Source organism: Acomys russatus, chromosome 7, assembly GCF_903995435.1.
Source record: "Acomys russatus chromosome 7, mAcoRus1.1, whole genome shotgun sequence".
Lineage (NCBI taxonomy): Eukaryota > Metazoa > Chordata > Mammalia > Rodentia > Muridae > Acomys > Acomys russatus.
This window is the reverse complement of record NC_067143.1, coordinates 61,061,748-61,086,766: the sequence shown is the minus strand read 5'-3', so window position 1 is coordinate 61,086,766 and position 25,019 is coordinate 61,061,748. Positions and strand designations below refer to the sequence as shown.

Genomic DNA, 25,019 nt, shown 5'->3' with positions numbered 1-25,019 from the left:
TCCTTGAAGAAGCAGCAATCCCAAGCTAACATGGAATACCTTACAACAGGGAGGCGACAGTGTTGCTCTCCTCTGCTGGTAGACATTATCTGCGGAAGTGGAGCATAGGGGACATAGAGGAAGTGGGACATTTAGGGGCCACCCTGGGAGAGATGCTGGGTTAAGTAACAGGCAGTATATCTGAGAATGTTTTTGGCTTAGTAGTTAGACTTGCTTCTTTGGGTCCAAAGCTGAGTCTCTTGGCTGAAAGCTGGGTGACCTCCAGTAAGCTACCTAGCTCTTTGTTTTTTGTTTACAGATAGGAATCTGCTCATTAGAGAGAGCAAGAGGAGGACTGTAATATAGGGGGCTCTGAGGCACACTCCCAGGCATGCAGTTGCTCTTCTTATCTGGGTCTGTGCCTTAAGAGTTGACTTGTAGGCAGAGGCAGAGGAGAAACAGTATGCTCTTAACGTGGTTGCCTGGAGGACCATGTGGACAGAGGGACTAGGGGTGGAACAGTGCTCTGGCAGCAGATGAGAGCAGGTCTGGATAGGCACTGTGGAAAACATCACACTGAAGCTCCTAGGGAAGGCTTCCTCCCCACCCCCAGAGACCTAGAGATGAAAGGTTGAGCCCACGCTGGACGTGGCTGGACAGGAAAGAGGCCTTGTTGTTATCCCTGGCAACTGGCCTTCCCTGACAGACCTAGGGACTCTGTCTTCCTTTGTCCTGGTAGATTTAGGGGACCCACCTTCTACCAATACAGATCCAGGGATCTTCCTTTCCTCACAGGTGTAGGAGTACCCCTTCTTCTCCAGAAAATCTAGGTGACACCTCTTCTACCCCAAAGATCTAGGAGTCTCTCTTCTACACCTGAAGATGTGGGGGACCCACCTTCCCCCACCCCAACAGATCTAGGAGACCCACCTTCCCCCACCCCAGCAGATCTAGGAGACCCACCTTCCCCTGCTTTAGCAGATCTAGAGAACATCAATTCTCCTGCCCCTAGAAGATCTAGGGGGGCCATTTTTCCTTGCCTGGGTAGATATGGGGACCTGTACTTCCTACATCAACAGATCTAGGGTTTCCACTTTTCCCTGCCCTGGCATATCTGTTCTACCTCACATTCCTTAGTCCTAGTTGTCACAGATCTGGTCTGCTCACCCGCAGACCTACCAATCAGAGCCACCTAAAGTAACTTTTCCTCCAGAGCCTGCTGACTTCCACTGACTAAGGAGCAGCTGTGGTTTTAACACCCATAATCTCCAGATCCCACAGTCTCCAGATAGCTCAGATGTCTGAGAAGGAAATGAGCTCCCTACTTCCCGAGTGTTGCTTACACTGTAACTGATGCTGTACCTGTTTATCTCTGGTTATCTGCATGGCAGATCTTTTCTCTGCACTGATAAAATCACCCGAAAGGATGTTCATTAAACTCCTGTCTCTTGGAGGAAGCCGCATGTTGCTGACCATGTGTGCTTAGGGGCTCAGCCATTCCTAGGCTACATTCTGTTTCTAGACTAGGTCTAGACCATCCCTCTTACTGTGTAGATTGATGGAATTCCAAGGTCTTGGATGTCATTGTCTTTTTCACATCTGGACCAATCTCTGAAACCCTGGCTATGCTAAACACCCGACCCTGGCTCCAGTATCCTTTTGTTGCATGATGGAATTTTATTGCTCTCAGCCAGAGGAATTATGCAAGCTGACTCCATTCTTGTCCTGTCTTGATGGAGTTCCCACCATGCAATGCTCATGGCCAGATATGTTCTGCTCATGAGCTTGGGTGTTCCTTCAGGAGTCTGTCACCCACCGGGCCCTGTGCTTTCTGAGGCTTGCCCTGCTGAACATTGATCCAGGTGCTGTGGATTCCTGGTGTGAAGACAAGTCCTAACATCCCGAGGCTAACATCTGACAGTGTGTCACAATCACATATAGATATGCACTGCAGTAGAGTACATCGGCAAGAAAACAAGCAAACAACAACAGCAAAATGAAAACAAAAGTCAGGGCATCATGGGACCTAAACGATTCCAACTAGAAAATGGAGTAAGGGTTTCTCTCTGTGTGAGTATGTGTGTATGTGTGTATGTCGGGGGCGGGGGTGGTCTTTACAGGTGGTGATGACCCATGCATTTGTGCTCAGCAGCCAACAGCAGGCTGTGGAGGGGGGAGATGTGGCTTGGGGTACCCGGAATAGCTCCAGGATACAACTTCTTTGTTCCATTTCTGCCTCATCTCTCCCAGTGGTTCGTGTCCATGTCAACAGTTGCTCATTGTCAGGATTCTGCTTCCTGTCCTGGACTTCTGTTACTGTCCCCTTAGAGTATTCACACTCAAGGTCCCCATGAGAAAGCCCATAGTAGGTTTTCTGGTCCTTCAACGTCATCAAACCTGAATACTTAGCATTCCCATTGCATTAAGAGTTCCTTCAAATTGAAGTTTTCCCTTCTGGGTGGAGGAGAGAGGCTCTCATGACTCACTAGAGGCCTAGGAACCTTAGAAAGCTGCAGGAGTCACAGCCCTCCCCAAAGTTAGACGATCCGCAGACAGTTGACTGGGAGGAACTTTCTTCGGTAGAGCTGCCTGAAAGTTGTCCTTACCCATGCTGGGATGATCTTTTGGTCCTTCAGTTACTGTTGAGTCACCCACATTCTTGCAAGTAGCCCCAACAAACTGTCTGGTGCACCAAGGTGGACTAAAGTGGAGTTGTTTCTGTGGTCTGTTGTTGGAGCCCTATCCATGTGACTAGACATCTGTTCACATTCTCCCAGGAAAAGTCATAAAATAGGGCCCTAGCAAGGCTGCCTGATAGGTCAAAACTAGGCTTAGGAATCAGCCACTGTCTACCCCCTCAGTTATAGGCCAAAGGACAAGGAGGAAGGCAGGGCAGAAGATGCTGTAACCTTTACACAGATGTCCCTGGGGCTGCCTATCTCAAAGGTAGCAATGGAACTGGGAGATAATCTCAAGCCTCCCCTGGCCCACACCTTCCGGCCATACATAAAATCACATCTCCAGTTCTCACGTGGAATTGGCAGCCTAGGAGCAAGGCTTCCCAGCAGGCTTCCATAATGCCAGTTACACAGCACACCATCTCCCTGGACAGGCCTCTAGCAGCATAAGAAGGAGGGTGGGCATCATCCCGCATCAGGAGTTAGCAGTCAGATGGGCCCAGGCTTAATTAAGCCCCAAAGGATAACTTCCCACCTCAACTGCACTTCCTTCATCTGTGCAGTGGGGATAAAAAACACCGAATTGTTGTTGGGGGTGATAAAAGGTAGAAAAGAACAAAAGAATGCCCTAAGGCATGATGGGAATGCTCCTTACCACTCTTACTTCCAGGGATTCTGTGTGGAGTCTGGGGAGACAGGATAGAAATTGCTGGAGTCCTTTAGCACTGAAGGTTATGGAGATGTATATACCAGCCAGAGGGAGGCACAGTCTCGACTTCTCTCATGCCAGTGAGAATCCTCACAGTATCTCATCCTTGGACCTCCGTGAGTCCAATATCCTGGAGGTCAACCGGTGTGAGTGTCTACATAATCTGGAGATGTCAGAAGCAAGAAGTATGCCAAAGTGAGGTCACAGGGACACTGCATGTTATGTGGGTAGACGGAGGACAGTGGCTGGTGTAAGTGGTCCGGTACCTCCTAAGATCAGCAGTAGCCATGGAGAGCCAACAGGGGTTGCTGGTCTTGAGGGCTGCGAGTTCTCTCTGAGCTTGTGCTCTTGGTGGCTAAAATTTCACCCCAACATCATGTTCTGATTGTTGCTGAGAGGGAAGGCTATCTGTGAGAAGTTCAGGAAGAGTAGCCAGGACAACCTCCTTCAGGGAATGCTTGTCCCAGAGTGACTGCACTCCCAGAACTCTGGCACAGAAAAGCCCTGTTCCCAACGTGCACTGGCCGTCTCCTTTGACCTCAATCTGGAAGCAGTGTGTTCCATCCTCCTACCTGGCAGGTCAAAGTGCCCCATGAATCATCTTATGGACAATGATTGTGCCTAGTTGCTGAGGTCAAAGACAGGGCAGAGGCCGCCAATCCAGCATGGGGTTGCCCAGCTGTAGGACACGAGGACTGGTTTCCTCATCTGATGGCTAAGAACTGGACAGTCTTACTAAGGGGCCTACAGCTTCTGTTCCTCTCATAGGTAATGATACCTGAACTCTTGATAGAAATTCATCTTGGGGGAGGGGGGTGGTTAACTCAAAACGATTTGGGGATAAATGTGCAGAGAACCTCCCTAAGCTGTCTTGTCTCTTGTTCCTGTATCTCTTTTTGTGTAGAGATCAATGAAGTGGAGTTTGTCGGGACCATCAATTCAGCTTATTAGACAGTCCCAATACTCCCACTCGGCTACGCCTTGTTTTTACCTCTAATGGGAAACAGCTTGACATTGAGCAAGAGTGAAAATAAAAAAAGGCAACTTTTATGGCTCAAATTTACAGGGCAAAGTGCCTCTTCTCAAGGCAAGTCAGGCCTGGGTGTTACACAGTTAAGTGGCCTTAAATAAGGACAGGTTGGTGACATTCATGTAGTGCCTTTGCATTGCAATCCTCGTGCCCTTTACTACAGAGGTGAGTGCTGGGGGTGGGCAGAGCAGAGACAGGCATCAGGGCAGGTGGAGAGGGTGGCTCTGAGCTGCAGTCTGCGTGTAGTATGCCGTCGAAGCTCCGTGTGCTGCAGGGTTGATGAACAGCCCATGGTGCTATTGGCAAATCATACAACGCCCAAGGTAGGGCCTCGCAGAAGGAACTTAGGCTATTGGTGCACCTTTGAAGGAGACGTTGGGACGGTCCCTTGTCGATCTTTGCTTCCTGTTCACCATGAGGGAAACAGGTTTCCTCTGGTGATTTAACCATACAGCTTCCCACCACACAGCTTTCCTCCACGGCACACTGGTGTGACAGCAACAGGGCCACATAACCAGAGGCTGAACTCTCAGGAACCATGCGGCAAAATATACCTCTTCCCCCGCCCCCACCACCACCCTGCCTTCACCTTGACTTCTCTCAGGTGTTTGGGACAGCAGTGGCAAGCTGACTAACACTCTGGGAAGACATCCCACCTGGGAAGATGTGGGCCAGAAGATCTGGTGACCTCATCCTAGAGGACCTAGGTGCTAGGTGTGCTTGTTACTTTCAAATGCCTGGGACCAAACTACGGAACCAAAACTACCCAGGAGGAGGGCTTGTTTTGACTTACTGTTTCAGAAGTTTCGGCCCACTGTCATAGCAACTAGAGCACACAGAGGAAGCAACATCATCTCTTGATGAATAGGAAGCAGAGCATGAGAAAGGCATCGAGGATCAAACATAGCCTTGAAAGTCATATCCCAATGCTCTGCCAGCCAGGGGCCGAGCTTTCAGCGCATGCACATGTGGGGGGCATTGTGGTCAAACCGGATCATCTCAGCAGTGTGCATGTGAGAGCAAAGTCTGCACGGAGACTGCCGGGCTGACAGGAGAAGCCAGCTGGAGTCTAAGGGCAGGCACCCAGAACTTGCATCCATCACCATCTTCTTCCGTGGCAGTTCTTGGAAGAGTGTTTCTGTTGCAGGGCCCCGGTAGTAGTAGGCACCTGTTCCTAGTCTGGCACCCTGAAATGTCACTGAGGGCTGTGACCAGCAACTATGTGTACATTTTGACTGATGTGTCCTTTCTTTCTTCTCTCTTTTTGTTTCCTTCCCTCTGATTGCAAGCTCTGCCTCAGTGTGGAATAAAAAGATTGGAACCATGGCTGTGTGTACGAGAGGTGGGGAGTCGGGGTTGCCAGGGACTGTGCTGGCCAGTGGTAGGAGGTTGTGAGCAAAGCCATTGTCAACCCTCAAGAAACTCATGGTTCAGGGAAGGGGTGGCCAGCCATCCTAGCTTGTGTGAAAGACTCATTGTTCTAAAGTTAGAAAATTTCAGGCAAACCACCTGGCCTAGTTGCTATAGTGGCAATGGATGCCCCTTGTAATGACTGGTGCTGCTTGGGAGAGAGGCAGGGCATACAGGTCATTTCTTCAGCCAAGCATCTCTGTTCACTGCATGTATGTTAAAAGAGCCTGGAGTTTCCTCAGGAAAAGACTTTCGAGCCATCTTGTCATGAAAACATGAGAGAGAGAGAGAGAGAGAGAGAGAGAGAGAGAGACAGAGAGAGAGAGAGAGAGAGAGAAAAGTGGCTTGTCCAAGGCCATGCAACATGACAGAAAAAACTGAGAGGGTACCCAGGTGCCTCCATCCCTGCTGCACTAGATATGACCGCCTTGACTGGTGGTAGGTGTGGAAAAGCTGAAGTGGGGAGGAAGAAGGTGTCATGTGTTATGAGAGACCCACATGATCAGGTCCCCAGAAAAAGGTTGAAAGAAAGCTTCACAGAGGTTAGGAAGTTTGATGTCCAGGGAACACTTAATGGAGGTTGTGAGGAACTGGGGCCATAAATGCAGTGAAGGAAAATACAGGTGAACAAGAACCTGCTGGTGGAGGGAGAGCCTAGCACCCGATAGGCTGTATGGAAAATAAACGTGCCTGTTTTGCTCTATTTGATGCCCAAACACTGACTGACCACCTACTATGTGCCAGGTCCTTGTTGAAGATGTCAGGGTAGCAAAGTTGAAACTCCTTGCTCTCATGGTGCTATATTCATTGGTGCTCAGGGAGCGATTATAAACGAGTGTGGCTATGACATGACATATTAGGGGCTTTGTTATGGACATGAGTTTCTGTAGAAAAACCTTGGGTTGGAAAGTCTTTCTTATGCAAATGGTGGTGATCACATTTTGATTATGGCTGGAGAATGACTGCCAGGAGACTAATATGGCCATCGCGAGGGAAATGGGTCTTCTTGAAAGGGAAGGTCTAGGTAGCCATGTTCAAAAATAGGGAAAGAGACTGGGGCAAGGTTAAAATGACAGTTGGGTACAGGAGGCTAGGGCTACAGCCTCATTGTTCATGAGTTTTACCAGGGAGGACAGTGAACTTGGACCCTACAGCAGCCTCCTTGGGAGCTGTCTACTGTACTTGAAAAGATTAAAAACTAATGTGCAGTTTGACTATGTATGGTGTTAATTTTTGTTTAATCTCTCTCTCTCTCTCTCTCTCTCTCTCTCTCTCTCTCTCTCTCTCTCTCTCTGCGCACACATGCACACATGTCACATCTGTTCAAGTGCTAGAAGAGGCCATAGATGATTTGGATTCTTCTTGATGTGGACTCTAAGATTCGAACTCAGGTCCTTTGGAAGAACAGCAAGTGCTCTTAACCACTGATCTATCTTCATAGACCTGTATGGCATAGTTTGTTTGTTTTTTTTTAAAACATGAACCTAGCAAGCAATACATATGTTAGGATTCTCCTGTTTCCCTGCCCAGGAAGCCCCAGCTGCCTAGTCTTGGTTGCCCATCATAAAGAGCTTCTGGCCACCATAACCACTTGGCTGCTTTCCACAACCTTTCACTTTGTTGATATTAAATTTACATTTACCATAAGGAAAGACAAAACTACCTTGGGAAGGCTCTGATGAGCTGAGGAAGGTCTTCCCTTCACTGTGGGTTAGGCAGGCTGTTTGTCTCCTTTCCAGCCACAGCTCTGTCCCCTGGGCCCTGTGAGATCTTGGCATGACCTAGTCTCACACACTGTTTAAGAGTCTGGTCAAATCTCCCCTTTGTAGAGGCTTCTTGACTACTCCCTGGGACAGCTGTCCAGACATCATGATGCCCACATACCCTGTGCTACTTTTTGTCTGAACACCTGTATCAACTTGTTTCCATGTTCGTTCATTTTTCTTGTCAAAGCACAAGCCCCTCGAGGACAAGTGTCCCGCTGTGTCCCAGTGCCTATCATCATCCCTACCAGGTATATGAAACGCAATACATAGTTATTCCATTAAGTACAAGAATGAAAGCATGCCATGCCAGCCTGTTCACTTGATGGTTGTAGTAAAATTGCAAGTGAGAAGTAGACTTAGGAAAAGGCTCAACTCCTTTCCCTCCCCCACCTCCCTTTGGTGAGAGGGAAGGAGAGCTGGAAATAGAATGGGAGAAGTTTCTGTAAATTTCTGGTAACCATAGAGACGGTGATTTTCGTTTATTAATCTCCTGCTCTTAAGCAGGCTGGGGCCCCATGGTGATTTCTCCAAATTGCTCAGTCTGGTTATCCTGCAGCCTTCCTCATTAAGAAGAGCAGGCCCATTCCTATCCTGCAGCACTTTAATTACTGCGAGCAGAAGCGCTGAGCTCGTACGCCATCACCTCACCGCGTGTTCTAACTTGGCTGTACCCCCACTTTGGAACAATGTAACACGGCCACCAGCCCTAAACCCCTGGAGCCTTTGGTGCCAGGTGGTAGGTGTGGGCAGCCTCCTCCCCAAGCCTGGGGCCTCTCTCCTTTCATTCAGCTGTGTTTAAGGTGACACTCAGGACCTTCGGGAACAGTTTTTTATTTAAGTCAGGGCAGGCCACCAACAAGGGTGGCCTGTGCTTTTGGTGGAAAGAATTACCCCTGGGATGCATGTTTTTCTTCTTGTCTGGCCTCGTGTGTTCTATGATTTCATGGTTCTTTTCTCCTCTTCACATGCAGAAAGACATGTAGCCTCCACGAGTGTGATTCTGGTCAAGTAAGGGCTCCCTCGCGCCCCCCCCCCCCCAATGGCTTCAGGAGGCTTGGGAAATATGGCCATACGGTGCAGCTCCTTCCATGGCTGTTTCTTCCTCAGGGAAGAGTTTGGTGCAGATGTGAGAAGACCAGAGTTAGACTTCTACTAAGGCATGGGTTTCTGCTGTAGCCACTAGTAGGGGCCTCTCAGCTCTGAGTGACATTAGGCTTGGTCCTTCTGTCTCTCATCAGAATTGAGACTCTGACTGTAACTTCCCTTTGGCTCCATGGATGAATGGCGTGTGGGGAATGGGAGTGAGGAAGAGTGGGCTTAGTTGAGACGTGTCCCTGGGTAGAGTCACAGCTCCCTCCTAAAACTGGTCACCTAAGGGCTGACCTCCCTACCTTCAGAAAGACTAAGACTTCCCTTGGGCTGTGTTTTTCATCCTGATGGTTTAGAGATACTGAGCCATCCTTTCAGTAAATGATCCGAGAGACCCTGCTGTTGACCATGCGCTGTACTAGGCCAAAGCTTCTTACCCCATAGCTCATGAACTCATGATAAAACATGGAGTTAGTGAAAGATCTGAAAACGATGAAGGAGTTCTCAATACAGAGACCAAAGCTTAGCTCAAAAGTCAAACTCAAGATGAATCCAAGAAGTTTCTGCCAGCACTCACCTGTGTTATGTCACACACATCACTGCAGCCTTGGTTCTGAGCACTCAACATAGGTGTGTAGCACCGTGTGTACCTGAAGCCACATGACACTAGTGTGTGCTCCCTGCAACAGAGGCTCAGGTTCAAGATTGCTGTGTGATATACATTGCAGTATTTTTACTATCCATGCAAAGTTGTTAGTTCCTACAGGAATACGATAGTTTAATTACAGACAGCATAAATGCCCAAACATCCTGACCACCATCACTCACAAGTTTAGCATGACTTTGGACCGTGCTGTGCTGAAAAGACAAGCATATGGAGATCTCTCATATATCAATTTCCCCCATCTTCAATAAATGGTAAATTTATATGTATACCAAAGAATCGTTTTAAGGTAACTTATGATTTATCATTAAAGTTTGATTTAAATACCTATTTTAGGTACCTATATACTCAGTGTCACTTAAGAATTTCCCCAGGTAAGAAGGGGTTATGGCTATAAGAAGTCCTCAGAAGCCTTGTCCAGGTGCCCAGGTCCTGCCATATAGCTGGCATGGCCTCCAACCCATTCTTGCGCACGTGTGGGCCAAGCTTTTGGTAGCCATAGACTTCCACTGCTCAGGTAAGGCCCATCTTCAGCATGCCAGAGATGAGGTCTTAGGGAGGACTTGGGCCCCTGATGCTACCAGAAAAGCTGAAGGACGTTTGGGGACAACAGCCTACGTGGCGCGTGTGACTCCAGTGGCCACCAGCAGGGCCAACCACTTAGCCTTTCTTCTTTTCAGGTGCCGCAACCTCTCATTCCCCGACAGCCTACCAGAGATGAGCATCATCTTCATCTTCGTCAACGAGGCACTTTCAGTGCTGCTGAGGTCCATCCACTCGGCCATGGCGCGCACGCCGCCACACCTGCTCAAGGAGATCATCCTGGTAGATGACAACAGCAGCAACGGTGAGTGTCCCTGCCCCTGGAGCTAGCGTCTAGGCTGCGGAGGCCGATAGGAGTGGTCAGCTTTTGGTTTTCACTTCTCAAGGTTCTCAGTGGTTGTTCCATCTAGCGGGTGTCATCCCAGAGACAAATTCATGATGGTCACTGCTTGGAAAGTTCATGTGCACCCCAGAGGGGCCGCGTCTTCAGTGGATGACCGCTCTCTCTCCTAGTATTTCCAGTGCAATATGAGGAGACAAGATGGCTTGAGTCTGGCCCGCCTCACACACAGGGACTGTTTTCAATGAAGCATGGTCTCGTGGGTGGTGGACCTCACCTCTACTTGGATGATGGTTTGTAGGTGGTTTATGCCAGCAAGAGTGAGGATGATGCTGATGGTGGGGATGTTGAGAGATGTGAACCAAGTGAAAGCGATACAGTTATTGGATGTCTTTGTGAATCACTGGTTCCCCTCTGATGTCCATCTTCTGTCCCCAGAAAGGCTCAAGCTTGCCTGTAAGTGCCTTATTGAACTCTTTAGTGTGTCGCTTTCTCCAGTTGTCACCAGCTACCTCTATCCATTGGTGCATGTTCCACACCCTATGATTCCCACTCTCCTAAGATCCCAGAGTTAAAGATCAGGTGTGCACAGCTTGGACACCAGTGCTCTCAGCAGGACCGAATCTGTGAATGAATGTGTTTATGATAATGTATGACTTTAAAAGTAACCAACCATTGCCTTTAATCCCAAAACTCAGGGAGGTAGAGGCAGGTGAATCACTGTGAGTTCGAGGCCAGCCTGGTCTACAAAGTGAGTCCAGGACAACCGAGGCTTGAAAAAAAATTTGTTAAAAAAGACCATTGTGTGAGTAGATCACGAGTCTTTGAGCTTGCGTTGTCTTTCAAGCCTTCTCAGGTGTAGGTGGTAAATTTCTCCATCAATCAGTTGCTGTAATGAGGTGGGCAATTTCTGATTTGTTATCAATTAAAGCTGAAATATATCAGATAATTGAAATGCCTCTCATCTCAATAAGCTAGTTTCCCTTTTCATTTTCTCATCATGAGGTAAGAACCACAGTAGCGCAGCTGTGAGGGGATGCCGGAGCTTCCCAAAGGGTGACAGGTGGTTTGCTTGCTTCGTCATTCTGTGGGCACAAGGGAAGCAGGTTTCAGCAATGTGAGAAGCTTGGCAGTGCCATTCTGAAGGAGGTGGTCGTGAGGCGGGTAGAAAAGGCCCAGCCTCTATCTCTGTTGGTACCCACCATCACCTCGATGAAGAGGTGAAAGGATTCTCCAGAGAGCCGTGTGCCCTACCTCCTCTCCTATCACATGAGAAGGTGAGGGGTGGCTGGACCTCACTTCCAGAGGTGAGCACATTTCTAAATAGAAGACACCCCAACTCCCACTCTGACACATTTATCACAGACTAAAGGAAGAGATACTGCCTGTCTTTAATCTGCGGAGAAAGCCAAGGGATGCCCGGCTGGTATTCTAAGAAATTCAGTGTCAGGGCGGAGGGTCTGTAATGTGAATTTTTAACATGCAGCCCTTATTCTGTCAATGCTGGCGACCGTCAGATGGCTTGGTAAGAGGGGTGAGGGGCTGAGGGCTGAGGGAGGAGGGGCTTGTCTGTGCCCTTTGATCATCGGTGGGGAAAGGACCTCTGGAAGAAGGGACATGGGTGAGGGACTCCTGCAGAAGGGTGGACCAGACATCTAAGACCAGGAGGACTGAGGACAAGATGTAAGCCTGAGAGGTATTACAGAGGAACAATGTGTGGGACCCGCCACAGATGGATGGGTCAAAAGAGGGCAGGGCACTGCTGACTTGAACTTTCAAGCCAAGGTGATATAAGGGATGATGGGCATTGCCCTGGGACATGGAGGTGGCAGAGCAGTGACCTGGTGCAGTGCATGGAAACTCATACCTGGAAGCTTTCAAACCCCTAGGGAGTCTGTCAGTGGCTCAGTGAAGTAACTGGGTTGCAGGGGTGGCTACACTCAGATGCACGGGTGACGAAGCTGCATCTAGCTCCCTGCACATACTCAAATGAGCGCCTGCATCCTGGGGAGACCCAAACGGGCTTTGTGGACTGGAACAGCATGAACAGCATCCTGTATCCCAGCTGAGGTCTGGACTGTTGTGTGTACAAAGTTATCCATGGGCTGTGGGATGTAGCTCACCAGTGGTGCACCTGCTTAGCATGCACAAGGCTCCAAAGTTTATCCTCGGTGCCACAAAAGTAATTTTTTAAAAAAAAAGTTAGCGTTAAGGAAACTGGGATGAGGGTTCATGAGACCCTCTTCTACACTCTGTGTTTTTAATTACTTCAAAATATGATGGTAAGCTAGATGTGGTGGTGTATGTCAGCATTCCAGAGACAGAAGTAGGTAGGTGGATCTCTGTGAATTCAAGGTTAGCTAATCTACATAGCAAGTTCCATGCCAGCCAGAGATACAATGCCTCAGAATAGTAATAATAATAATAATAATAATAATAATAATAATTATTATTATTATTATTATTATTATTATTATTATTATTATTATTTTAAAACCACCCAAAGCTCTCCCATGAGATTCTACCTCATTAAAATTGAAGCAGGGCCTGGAAATCGCTGTTTTAGAGCCTCCCTCACAATCACAGCTCTGATTGACAGCACAGATGAGTGGACCAGATATGCCTTCACTCTCTAGACAGTAAGTGTGGAGGGAATGACTCTCGGGATGAAGTGAGAAGTTGTGGGTTCTGGCATGGTCCCTGCAGTGGAGGGGAGGTGGGGAAAGTCCTTCTACTCAATCTCAGCAACGTTCTCTGTGAAGCAGAGGCAACAGTCACCCCACACACCTAAACAACCTTCTAACTGTGAACCACAGAGAATGCTAGGAGACCTGAATCGGAGTCTCATATGTTGAATAAAGAAGCCCCAACTGGAAAGATGGGGTGTCCAAAGAGAAGAGTGGGATAAGAGCCCAGAAGCTTGAGATGGCATTGAAGGTGAGAAAGAGAAGGTGGGTAGTGACATGTCATGGCAGGATAGAAACCATAGGGGGCTCAGACACTAGTGATCGCCCCACACAGGCAGGTGGGTGGTAATGAGTCTGAGAAGAAGCCCCTGGGTCTGGAAGATCTGGGCTCTGGAAGCCTTGAAATAGCTGTGGTCGTAGGAGGCTGGGGCTGGGGCTGGGGCTGAGAAGCTAGATGGGGAAGCAGAGCAGCGGGAATTCACTATGAGGGATTTGCCGCCTACGGAGGATCGCCAGCTAAGACAAGGAGCTGGAGCAGTGTTTCCCAAAATCCGAAACGTATGGCACTATCATCATCTACAGCAAGAAGAAAGTTTCCATCTGACCCGGGATAACACGCCTACTCGTGTCCCTGGGCACACCACCCCTGATTGAAACAGAACCTCTAAGAAACAATGCCCACACTTACAATGCACAAAGCATCCTGCCATTTCCCATTGTGTTCTGTGCTGTGGTGTTCACTTCTATTGTATTTTGTTCTATTCTTTCTCCTTTAGAGGCAGGCTGCTCTCAAGACCCTGAGTACGTATATAGAAAGCACTTTGGTGAACCTTGGGAGCGGGGAGGGGGGGGAGTCCAGGCCATTTCTGGAATAATTAAATGGGTCTGAAGAGGGGGCACTGGAGACCCCAGAGTCAGAAGCACTGGGCAGGGGCTCTGTAGAAGCAGGAGAAGATAGATCTGGGGTACAGATACCAAAGAGAGCAAAGGGCTCATCTGTTCCCTAGTCCAGAGGTGTAGAGGATGAAGAGAAACAGCTGGAGGCAGCAGAAGGCATCACAGCCTTGGGCTTAGTCCTAGCACCCTGTGGCCAGCAAGGGGTCCAAGACTAGAGTGCCTCTGCGTAGAATGAGGCAGGAAGGTGACCAGCAGAGAGATGGTCCTGACCCGCTGAAGGTGGCCAAAGGGATGGGAGAGAGAGACAATCTATGGAAGCATGCACCCCTGGTCTGGGGATACGTCCTAGTGGCTTCAGCCTAACCCACTGGCTGTGTCTCTACCCTGAGCAGGCTCTGTCTGTGGAGCTGCTCTGTGGCACACTGTGTCACTCAACTAGGGACTGTCACAAGTTCATCAGGCAGACTCGGCTCAGCTCTGCAAACATTGCAGGAGTCTGACCTATCTGTTCAAGTTACCACCTTAAGTACGAAGCATGAAGACAGAGACAGGTCCCATTTTGGTCACATCTTAGCTTTGGCATTTTTTAGGTGCCCTGTGGGGACCCTCAGCCACTCCTTCCCTGAAGAGAACAGCAAGGGATAAAGAGAGCAAAGATTCTGTGTAAGTGACAGAGTGCTAAAGGGACATAGGGGCAGATTAAAGATGCAATAACAGCAGGACACTGCTGATGGAGGTGACAGGTACTCAGCCACTGTGTGAAGGCAGCTCACCATGATGGGAAAGCCTGGGCTGGGGACACTCAGCCAGCTTTGCAGTTCCAGCTCTCTCCAGCGTCTTCCCGCCGGTGTGTTCTTAACCTGTGTGAACCCTATTCTCCTTATCTGTAAAATTGAGATGTTTAATTCCTACCTCTGGGATTGTTCAGAGTCTTGGAAGAGATAAGGAATGATGGAAGAATTTGGGCTTTTAAAATTCTAAATTAAGCAGTGCAGGGCATGGGAATGGTTTTCTTACAGAGGTCCCTTCCCAGCCTTACTGGGGGCTCCTCTCCCCACCTTCTGTGCTGCAGCCTGGCCTTGCTCAAACAAAGAAAAGCAAGGCCAACCATGCTTCCATGCAAGCCTCTCCACTCTGAGCTCCCTCTGAGGCCAGGGCCTGAGGCTCTGCCAGCGGGCCTGCAGACAGGCCTCAGTTCACCTCAGCCTGGTCAGCTGCTTCCTCTACCAGCCCTGCTTTTCCAGAGACTGCTTCTGCTTAGGATGTTGTCACCCCTCGTAGCAGTCTCAGATGCCAGTGTTCATGTGTGATGAACAGCGTGGGGATTTATGCCCAGGCACATCCTGCCTCAGAACACGGGTGTGTGCTTGCGTTCCACCTGCCACATACTTTGCCCTCTTTATGGTCTCTTTAGGGTTTATCTCAAGTATACCTTCTTACTTGGGCTGTCAGTGACCTGCACCTTTTAAATGGCAGCCCTTGTCCCTGTCACTCTTTGTCCTCCCTGGCTTCTTTCCCTCTGTAGCACCTATTGCCCTCTGGTGGATTGAACTTAGCTGTTTCCTCTCACTAATTTATCTTACAGTACACCACACCCCCAAACACACAAACACACCCTACACCACACCACACCACACATACACACATACACACACACGTACCCTACACCACTCACACTCCATACACACATGCACACACACACAGCACATCACACACATGCACACACAAACTCATATCACATCACACACACATACACACACACATACACACACACACATACACACACACACACACACACACATACGCACATACCCCACACTGCATATACCCTGTACCACATCACACCACACACACACATGCACACACAAACACACCACATCACACACGTCACATACAAACACTCTCTCTCTCTCTCTCTCTCTCTTACACACACACATGCACACACAAACACACCACATCACACACATCACATACAAACACTCTCTCTCTCTCTCTCTCTCTCTCTCTCTCTCTCTCTCTCTCTCTCTCTCTCTTACACACACAGACACACACACACACACACACCTGCCACACGTGAAAGCTCCAGGAAGAAGCACGTCCTCTGCTCCACTCTATGTGGACTTGTGCTTAATACTTGCAAGGATGAATGAATCTGGGGTCTGAATATCTGAACAAGGCCTAGAGGCTTAATGGTGGCACTCCAGGGCACAGCCCTCTGTCTCCATGTTTAATCATTGTTACTATTCATGCCGCAGCAGAGAAGGTTGCAGTGCCAGGCTAAGATTCCCTCCGAGCAGGCACAGGGATGGGGCAGAGGCACTTGCTGCAACCCAGGCAGGAATACAGGTGGTGGACAGAGTGCAGAACAGGAAGGGGCCTTTTCTTGATATGACTCCAGCTCGTGCTGAGCTCAGTGCCCATCCCCATGGCCAGAGGACCATGAACCCTCCTTGCTTTGGTCAGTGTAACCCATCCCCTGCAAGTAATCCTCATAATCAGTCACACCCCGCAGGCTCAGCTCTGCAACTCCAAAGCTACATTTCAGGCCCCTGGTGCTTCTTAATTATCTCCAGAAGGTTATAGGAGCTAGTTGCAAGCCTCCTGGCCTTTGTAGTGAATTGCAGCAGGGCTCGTGTTCTTCAGCCAGGCCTGGGATGTCACCTTGGCCTTCCAGAGGAAAGGGGACCCCCAGAGTTGTCATCCAATAGAATTATCGCTGCCTTTAATTCTCTTGTTGGTTCTTTCAGCAAGTTTTAAATCACAGGGCTCTGTAAGCTTATTCATGCCCCCACAGTACCCTAGTCGCGGGTTCAGTCTGGGTGAAAAGTGACTCTTTCAGGTCCCCTCACTAGCCTTCCTGTCCCACACCTTGGCTACCCCCACTTCCAACAAACAAAGAAACAAGCGATAGGCTTCTTACCGTGTACCCTGTTTGTCTCGTTTATGAATTCAGGTCCTCTTTTGATAAACATGGAGATCACATGCCCTTCTTTCCTGCCTCCTGAAATTTCAAAGTTAATCTTTATTTGTTATTAAGCACATCAAAGGAGTGGCAGTGCCAATGCCTCTTCTAAGACTCCCACTCCCTGGAGCCTTCGATCTGCTCTTGATTTGGTAGACATGTGCACAGCCTCCATCCATTCCCAACACTTGCTCTCTACTTCCCACTCACAGACCAGAGGGTGGCGGCTTCCGCATGGCCTGGCCTCAAGGGCATCAGTGGGCTGCATGGTCTCCCAGGCTGTGCTCTCTTATGGATCTAGTCTTTATAATGATCATTTTCACAGGAAGTCTTTCATATTTGCTGCCTGTGGAGGTGACACAGAACTGGGTAGGATTCAAGTGACACTCCGGATAGAGTTTTTCCTTTGTGTCATAGTGGCAGGCAGACAACCAAGAGCCTGCAGACTCCAGCTCAGCCCATCACACTTGGCTGAACGCCTTAGTGAATCTCTCCATGTTGCTGTAACAGAATATACCTTACAAACCAGCTTAGGGAAGAGAGCTTACACTGGACCTCAGGTTGATGGCAGCCCATCATGTGGGGATGCGTGGCAGCAGCAGCATGCAGCGCTGGTCACACGGCATCTGTGGTCAGGAAGCAAAGAGAGAGATGGATGCTAGTTCTCAGCTTACGTCTTCCTTTTTATTCAACCAAGGACCCAGCCCAGGGGATTGTACCACCCACATTCCAGTCTGCCCTCCTCAGTCAGAACTTTCCGAAATTACCCTCACAGACACACCCAGAGGTGTTTCCATGGTGATTTTAAATCCATCCACAAGACGACAGTGAAGAGGAACCATCACACTGTCTCTTGGGAGGAAGCTCAGACTATAGAAGGCAGAAGAAGCCTGCTGATGCCCTGTGTACATGGCAGAACCAGCCTGCAACCCTGGTCTTCTCACTCCACGTGTGGGTATGAGAGACCCCTACCACTTACGTATCTCCAAGATTTAATAATCAAAAGTAGGATTTACTTCTAGAAAGCTGCCCTTCATTTTGCACCCCACACATGAGGCAGGATTAGGGAGTGCCTCAGGCCTCCCGTGGCCCTCCTGACCACGCTGTGTTTTAGCTGGCAAGAATGGAAGAATTATATTTGGACAGGTTAAGAGCGACCCAGCACTGGTCACCCCAGGACCTGTGTGTGTAATGTCTTGTAATCACTTGGCCAGATTTGCAGATAAAAGAGGAGCTACAAAGGCCCCAGGATAGACATAGGCAATAAAGCCAACTTCCAGGGGTTAACAAGAAACAAGGGTAGGCAAGGCCTGTGGCCAAAGGGAACCCAGTCCTTGATGTCTCTTTCTGTCATGATACCTGGGGAATTTGATGACACGTTATCTGCTTATCCCTGGACTTCCAGAGGAGGAAAGACCACAGCCAAAGTGATAGCCACGCACCTGAAGAAGGCGGGCCTGTGCTCTGAAGCTCCAGCATGGACTAGGACCTCAGTCTCCTCCCAGGTTCAGGACGCTGGGAATTCAGGATCTGCTTCACTGAGGCAACAGGCAGCGATGGCTAGGAATGGTCCTCGGACTGGTGTCTGGGTGTTTAGTCTAGTTCCTACCCAGCTGCGTCCAGGACTGCTTGCCTAGCCTGGTCCTCAGCCAAAGTGACCTTCAGTAGCCCCCAGAACGACCAGGCTCCAGGCACCTCTTCCCTCAGCTCCTTGAGGCCTCCTTCTCTGTGCCAGGTCTATTTTAAGTGTACCCCATAAATTTAATCATGCCCTGTGACAGTGGTAAGAGCCACCCTCAGTATGACTTTACATAGCAAGAAAACAGGCACAGAGAAGCAAAGTGACTTTTCCAAAGTCACACAGTGCTAAGAGTGGAACCCACGTTGCATGGCCTCAGAGCCTGTGACCTTGACCACTGGACAGGCTGCCTGCCATGCCCCAGAGTGCTCTGACTCAAAAAGACCCATGTGATCTCTTTCTTGTTCTTCAACTCCATCCCCTCAGGAGAGAGCAAAGCTGGGCAGTGAGGTGAGAGGAATAAGGAACTGAGAAGGATGGGCTGTCTCCTCCACTGGAACCTTCCGGGTTCAGTAAAGAGAGGCATGTGGCACAGATGTTTTAAGACTCTTGAATAGTTAGTGACCACGAGTACTCTTGTAACCTTTGAATTAGAAAAACATGTGTGTGTATGTATGTGTGTGTGTATGTGTGTTTGTGTGTATGTATGTTTGTGTATGTGTATATGAATGTATGTGTGTGTATGTGTGTGTATGTGTGTGTATGTGTTTGTATGTCTATGTGTGTGTATGTATATATGTATGTGTGTATGTGTGTGTATTCATGTACATGCCTGAACATTCTTATGCCTATATGTATGCCCATGTGAATGCTTCTGTGTGGATGAGGACCTGCATCCACACAATCATGCAGTAGTGAACATGTATGCACATGTAATCAGTGGTGTACAAGGCCCCACAAACAGTGAGTTGAGCCCTGTCCCCTGCCTTTTATCACTTGTTACTACCCAGAGCCACCTTCAAATCCAGATGAATGACAAGCCATCGCAGAACTGTGAGTCATTATCACTTACACGGCTGGTAAGACAGTCACCATATAACGACGATGTAAAACCCTGGTTCCTGAGCTCCTTGCTGTCAGCTGCTGTGTCCCCCTCCATCTTCTTGAAAAAAAGAAAGTCCCCCCCATCCTTTGGCCCAGAGCCTGCCTAACCATTGTTTAATGTTTCAGAGATGCTGGCCTACACATGAGATCCTCATTCTGGGTTGTAAAACCACCAACAGCTTCTCATGCAGCTGGAATAATTGCAAAAATTAAAAAAAAAAAAAAATCAGAGGCAAAGCCAGTCCGATAGTCCCGCACTTTATGAAGCTTAGAGAATTCCATGTACCTAGTCGAATTACAACCAAGACTCAGACAGTGTTTACACAGCCAGCCATGTAAGCTGTCATCCTGGCCTTCATTGGTCTGCTTCAGGCCGAGGCACTTTGTTGCTACCTACCCCTGTCCTTTGAGCAGCGGGCCCAGGCTTACCCATGCACAGCACTGGCAGTAGGCACTCTGTGACCCAGAGGTTCAGGTAGTGAGACACCATATTCTGCAAGAGTCCAGGTGCTGCCTGGGGTTGCTCCTGCGCGCTGAGTTGTCCATCAGTGGTCTGAAGAATGACTCTGTGTGGTAGTTAATATTGATTGCCAGCTTGACAGGATCTACAGTCACTCCCGGGCACACCTGTGAGGGAATTTCTACACTGGGTTCAATGTGGAAGGAAAATATGAACTAAAACGCGGCAACATCATCCCTGCGGAGTCGGGAGCCAGACAGAATATGAAGAAGAGAGCAAGCGTGGCACCTGCCCCTGCTGTCTGCTGCCCTAATGCAGGTGCCATGTGAGCAGGTGCCGTGTGAGCAGGTGCCATGTGAGCAGGTGCCATGTGAGCAGGTGCCATGTGAGCAGGTGCCATGTGAGCAGGTGCCTTCAGCTCCTGCCGCCATGATGTCTTTGCTGTGATGGACTGTACTCTCACACTGCGAGCCGAATGAGACCCCCCTTCCAAAGTTGTCTTTGTCAAGTGCTTTATTGCAACCACAACAAAAGTGACTAAGACACACCCAGGCTCCTCCACAGGGCCTGCCCTCTGCTGCCGTCCAGCATGCACATGCATGTCCAAGCTGCTTCCTTCGTGACCCGTGTGGCTCTGGAGCTCCTGCTTCCTCCAGGCAGCACACATCTGTGTCCTCTGCTGCCTAAAGCCCTAGCCCAGGCCCAGGCCCCGCTGAGATCAGTGGCTCTGAGTCTCGGGTCTGTCATGTGTGTGTTTCTGCAAGTGGTACCTACACCTGACCCTCAGACCAGGGCCATGTGGGAGATGCAGCGGATCCCATATCCTGCTTGCTAAGCTTCTCCATGCACCTACCACAGAAGTACCTCTGTAACGCCCATCCAGGTACCGTGCATCAGTAACCCCTCCAGCCCTGACCTCAGCAGAGAGAAGCAATGGCCCCTTGGCAATGGGTGGCCTGACCCAGATGTAGCTGCTGCTGTGTAGGGTCTCCACACCTGCTGCTCTCACTCTTCTCTGACCAGGCTGTGTACTAAACCTTCTGACTGTTTGCACCACCAGTCCAGTTTCCTGCTGCAGTATGAAACAGAGCCTCTCTTTGATGCCCTCTCATCTTCTTCATTGCACTCCAGCTCCTTACCTGGTCCTAGCCAACTCTTCCTCTAGAGGACTGAACTGTTTCCTGTATAACCAGACCGGGCCCTGTTCCCAGGCTCTGATCCATCTGCTCTCATCTATCCTGAAGGGAGCACCCTTAGTTAGAGATGCTGGGATATGCAGGACCCCCGAGGACACTGCCTGTTTCTGGACCAGCCCGATCTCAGTTTCCCTATCTCTACATCTCCTCTGTTCTCATCAACTGCTGGGCTGAAGTCCTGACTCAGGGCAATGATGCGAGCCGGGTGGGGTCTCCACAGGCAGCTCATTGCCTCCTTTGGCCCCACTCACTTATAAAGCTAATTGTCCTAGAGAGTCAGGGCTCCCCGTCACTCTTCCCTGACAGTGCCTGGAAGATGAAGCCCCTGCTTAGCTAATGAGCATCCCATGAACCAGCTACATCAAGATGGCCTGGACCATTCTGAATAGACTAGCCAAGGTGACCAGTTTTAAACAAACAAAGCTGGCAGGATTCAGAAAAAGGCTCTCCTCCTCTGGTCAGCTGCCTGACCATCTGTCAGAGAGGAATTCTTGGAACTGGAGCTTGGAGCTAAGCGTGGGATTGGTGGGAAAGGCTGCTTCCTGTCCTCAGGTAAGGGGGCCTGATGCTGGCAGCTGGGAGTCGAGCTGCCCCTGAAAAAGGCCCTTGGGAACCCCTCCAGGCCCCAAGTAGCAGCCACAGGAAAGGATGCTTTGTCCCTCTTGGCCTGGAGCCTATCTTGCTCTGCAGCTGGGAAAGACAAACTCCAGTGCTGAAAATTACACAGGAAACTGGAGCACTCCTTGTGAGTTGGGGTCCTCCTCTGATTTCCCTGTGACTCAAAAAAGGGCTCCAACCCAAGCCAGTGAAACACTTCCTGGTTGCTGAGGTTTGAATGTGGCTCCCAGAGTTCTCATAAACCTAATCCCCCCAATGCAGCTGTGCTGAGAGATGGCACCTCTAAGAGGTGTCACAGGGGTGTGCCATCCCGCGTGGATTAACAATGTGAGTAATGTTCTGGGATATCCCTGAGGGTTATCACAAGAGTGGGTCCTGATAAAAGAATGAGTTCAATTGCTGTGTTATCTGCTTTCTGTTACTGTGATGAAGTGCCCCAGGCAATCATCTTATAGAGAAGAAAGTTTAGCTGGGTGTGGTAGTGTGCACCTCTAATCCAGCACTTGGGAGGTTAAGGAGGGAGGGTCTCTATGAGGTAGAGGCCAGTCTGGGCTACTCAGTGAGACCGTGCTTCAAGAAGGAGGAAGAAGGGAAGGGGGAAAGGGAGAGAAGGAGGAAGAGGGTAGTGTGTGGAAGGAATCATTCACCTCATGGGTAGAGTACAAAGTGAGGAAAAAGGGGGTGGTGGGGCCCGCTAAGCCCTTCTAATACCTGGAAGCCCTTCTACTAGGCCCCACCTATTGACACCTCCAACACTTTCCTTTAGCTCAGACTGGGAACTTTCCAAAGACATCTGAAGTCTAAATCTCAGAAATCAGTGGTCCACACCCCTCTCTGTAATTGAGCTCTGGCCCCTTAATCTTGGACTTCAGAGCCTATAGAACATTGTACCAAGAAATTTCAGTTCTCTATGACTTACCCTGACTCAATTATTTTATTACTGCATCCAGAACCAGGTGGAAACATTATTGATACAAAAACCTTTGGAATATGGAAGGTTCTAGAAAGGCTGCTCTAAGCCATGCAGTGACCCTTGGTGGCCTTTAGTATCATCAGAGTCTGTGTGCTCAGAAAAAAAAAAAAAAAAAAAAAAAATTGGTTCCTGTCACCACCCCTGCTGCCACCCTTTTCTGCATGGTAAGTTTTCTGAGCTCTGAGAGGGTGAGCCACCCTCTTGTTTCATGGGCTGGAGTTGTGCAGGAGGCAATGCAAGGGCTGGGAAGGCTGGCATACATGATGGGGGCTGAGATCCCACCAGTATGTACCCATCTAGGCTGGGTCTCAGTGTAAGTCAGCTCATATCAGGGTTATAATCTGTTTCATTAAGGCCCTACTCTACCCTCAAGGGCCCTAAGTTAGAAGGCGAGCACTACACTTCTGCAGGCCCACAGGAATGCCCAATCCTTCCACTCCCCTCAGTCACATGCATTCATTCCACAAATGGAGGAGCAGAACCAAGTTCCAAGAGGAGGCAGCTGTTGTGAGCCAGAGCCAAGCATCTTCCAGGCATCCATTCTCTTATCTGGGAGCACACCGGCACAACGCAATGGGGCCTCAGCCTTGGCTGTCCTGGACTCGCTTGTAGGCCAAGCTGGCCTCGAACTCACCGAGATCCACCTGCCTCTGCCTCCCCCAGTGCTGGGATCACAGGCGTGCCCCACCATGCCTGGCTCCTCCTCACCATCTCTATAATTGTTTGCTTTCCACATTTCAGAAAACAGCCATCCTAGTTACCCAAAACAACAGAATTAGCCACTCCTTCACAGCATGGACAGTTTGAAGGCACCACCAGGCAGTGGTTCAAAGAGGTTCCTATTTCAGGAAAGAACAGAGTCCTATGACCACAGGATGGCCTGTGTCCCTAGGCAATGAGCTCAGATTCCAATCTTGGGAGTTTAGAGCCAACCAAAGCAACAACACAGAGAGAGCATCCCTGGGAAAGGAAGCCTATGTTAGATCTTCATAAACCCATATCCTTCAACTCTTCCTCCCGGGGTGCATCTGACGGGTGACAGAAATGAATTAGAAATTAGATCAGGGCTGAGCATTTACATGGGCCCTGAGCCAAATGGAAATTAAAACGAGTATCTCAGCAGGGTTAATGGTAAAGGCGAGGCTCCCAGCCTTCCTTGGCAAAGAGTGCTGACCTGGGTCTTGGAGGGGAGCTGATCGATGGATCCAGCTGATGAGATCAGGAGGTGGAGAGAGGGTTCTCCACCCAGGCAGCAGGAGGAATTAACTTGTCACCAACGGATGCTCACTGATGCAACAGGAGAATCCAGCAAGACGGCACAGATTTTAACACCAGGCTGTTCAGTGGCAGCATTGGCTGCCCACTGCAGCTCGAAGGGACCAAAGAAAGCAAAGAGAGGCTTCTGCCTGAGTCGCTGACCCTTTCCTGGGAGACTGGCTATGTCTGTGAGCTTACCCGAGTTGTCAAGTTTCATTTGGCTTCAAAAATGAGAACTAATATAGAGACGCCAAGCAAACAGAGTTGCTTGCTGAGTGTTCCTGGCTGGCCTGCTCAGGCACGAGGCTGAGAAATTGGCTCAAGTGAGCTTATTTTCTCTGAAACGCACACTCAACAGTTGTCGCCTGATCTTTCTGGAGTGACTTCCGCCACTCTTGGGTGGCTGATCACTGCCCTCTGGGCCTTCACACTACAGGGGTGTGTAAGGGGGATGGTGGATGAGTCCCCAAATTTGTCCCGTTTCCTCCTCCTCTGATGCACAGGCACACGGGCCTATGCGATAATGAGTGGATGGACTAGTGTTTTCCATTCCATGTTGTGGGTATTTTATGCCCATTTTAGAGATGAAAAGACTGAGGGTCAAAGTTGCTAAATGACTGGCAAAAGTTTTCTCTGCAAACCAGGTAGCAGAGCTGAGCCTTAGCGGTTTATTTCCCAACACCAGGCTCTATACATTCCTCCTCTCTTTTTTATATTTTCCACTCATTAAAAACAAACAAATGCCTGCCTGGTATCTAGCGACAGCCCCGTGGGGTTTGGAGGCTCTGCCTGTACAAATAGATGGCAAGGAGTGCCCTGTCTTTCCCCCATTCAGCACGTATTTACCAACTTTGTCAGCAGAATTCTAACCTGATCCTGTGAGATTCCCAGCACGGATATAGACTCCTCCCAGGTCTCTGGCTGTACCCGGGGCTCTAAGGAAGCTGTTCAGTCAAACACTGCTCTGGCTATTGCTGATGTAACTGGCGTCCTCCTTTAGTTGGGTGGATCTCAAGGTCCTCCCGTGATGGCAGATGGGGCCAGTGACAGTGTTATACTCTGGTGGCCTCAAGTAAACATAATTCTATTTTGTGACCTCCCTGATGGGGTTGGGTGGCAGGTGGCTGAGGGCAGCCTG

General features: G+C 49.5%; 1 protein-coding gene across 1 annotated transcript in view; it reads left to right on the top strand.

Moving 5' to 3' along the window:
- Galnt18 (polypeptide N-acetylgalactosaminyltransferase 18) overlaps nt 1-25,019 on the top strand; it is a 299,626-nt gene that overhangs the window by 158,517 nt on the left and 116,090 nt on the right. The window contains exon 3 of the mRNA XM_051149225.1: nt 10,006-10,172. Coding sequence (XP_051005182.1) covers nt 10,006-10,172 — 167 coding nt within the window. The remainder of the gene's footprint in view (nt 1-10,005; nt 10,173-25,019) is intronic.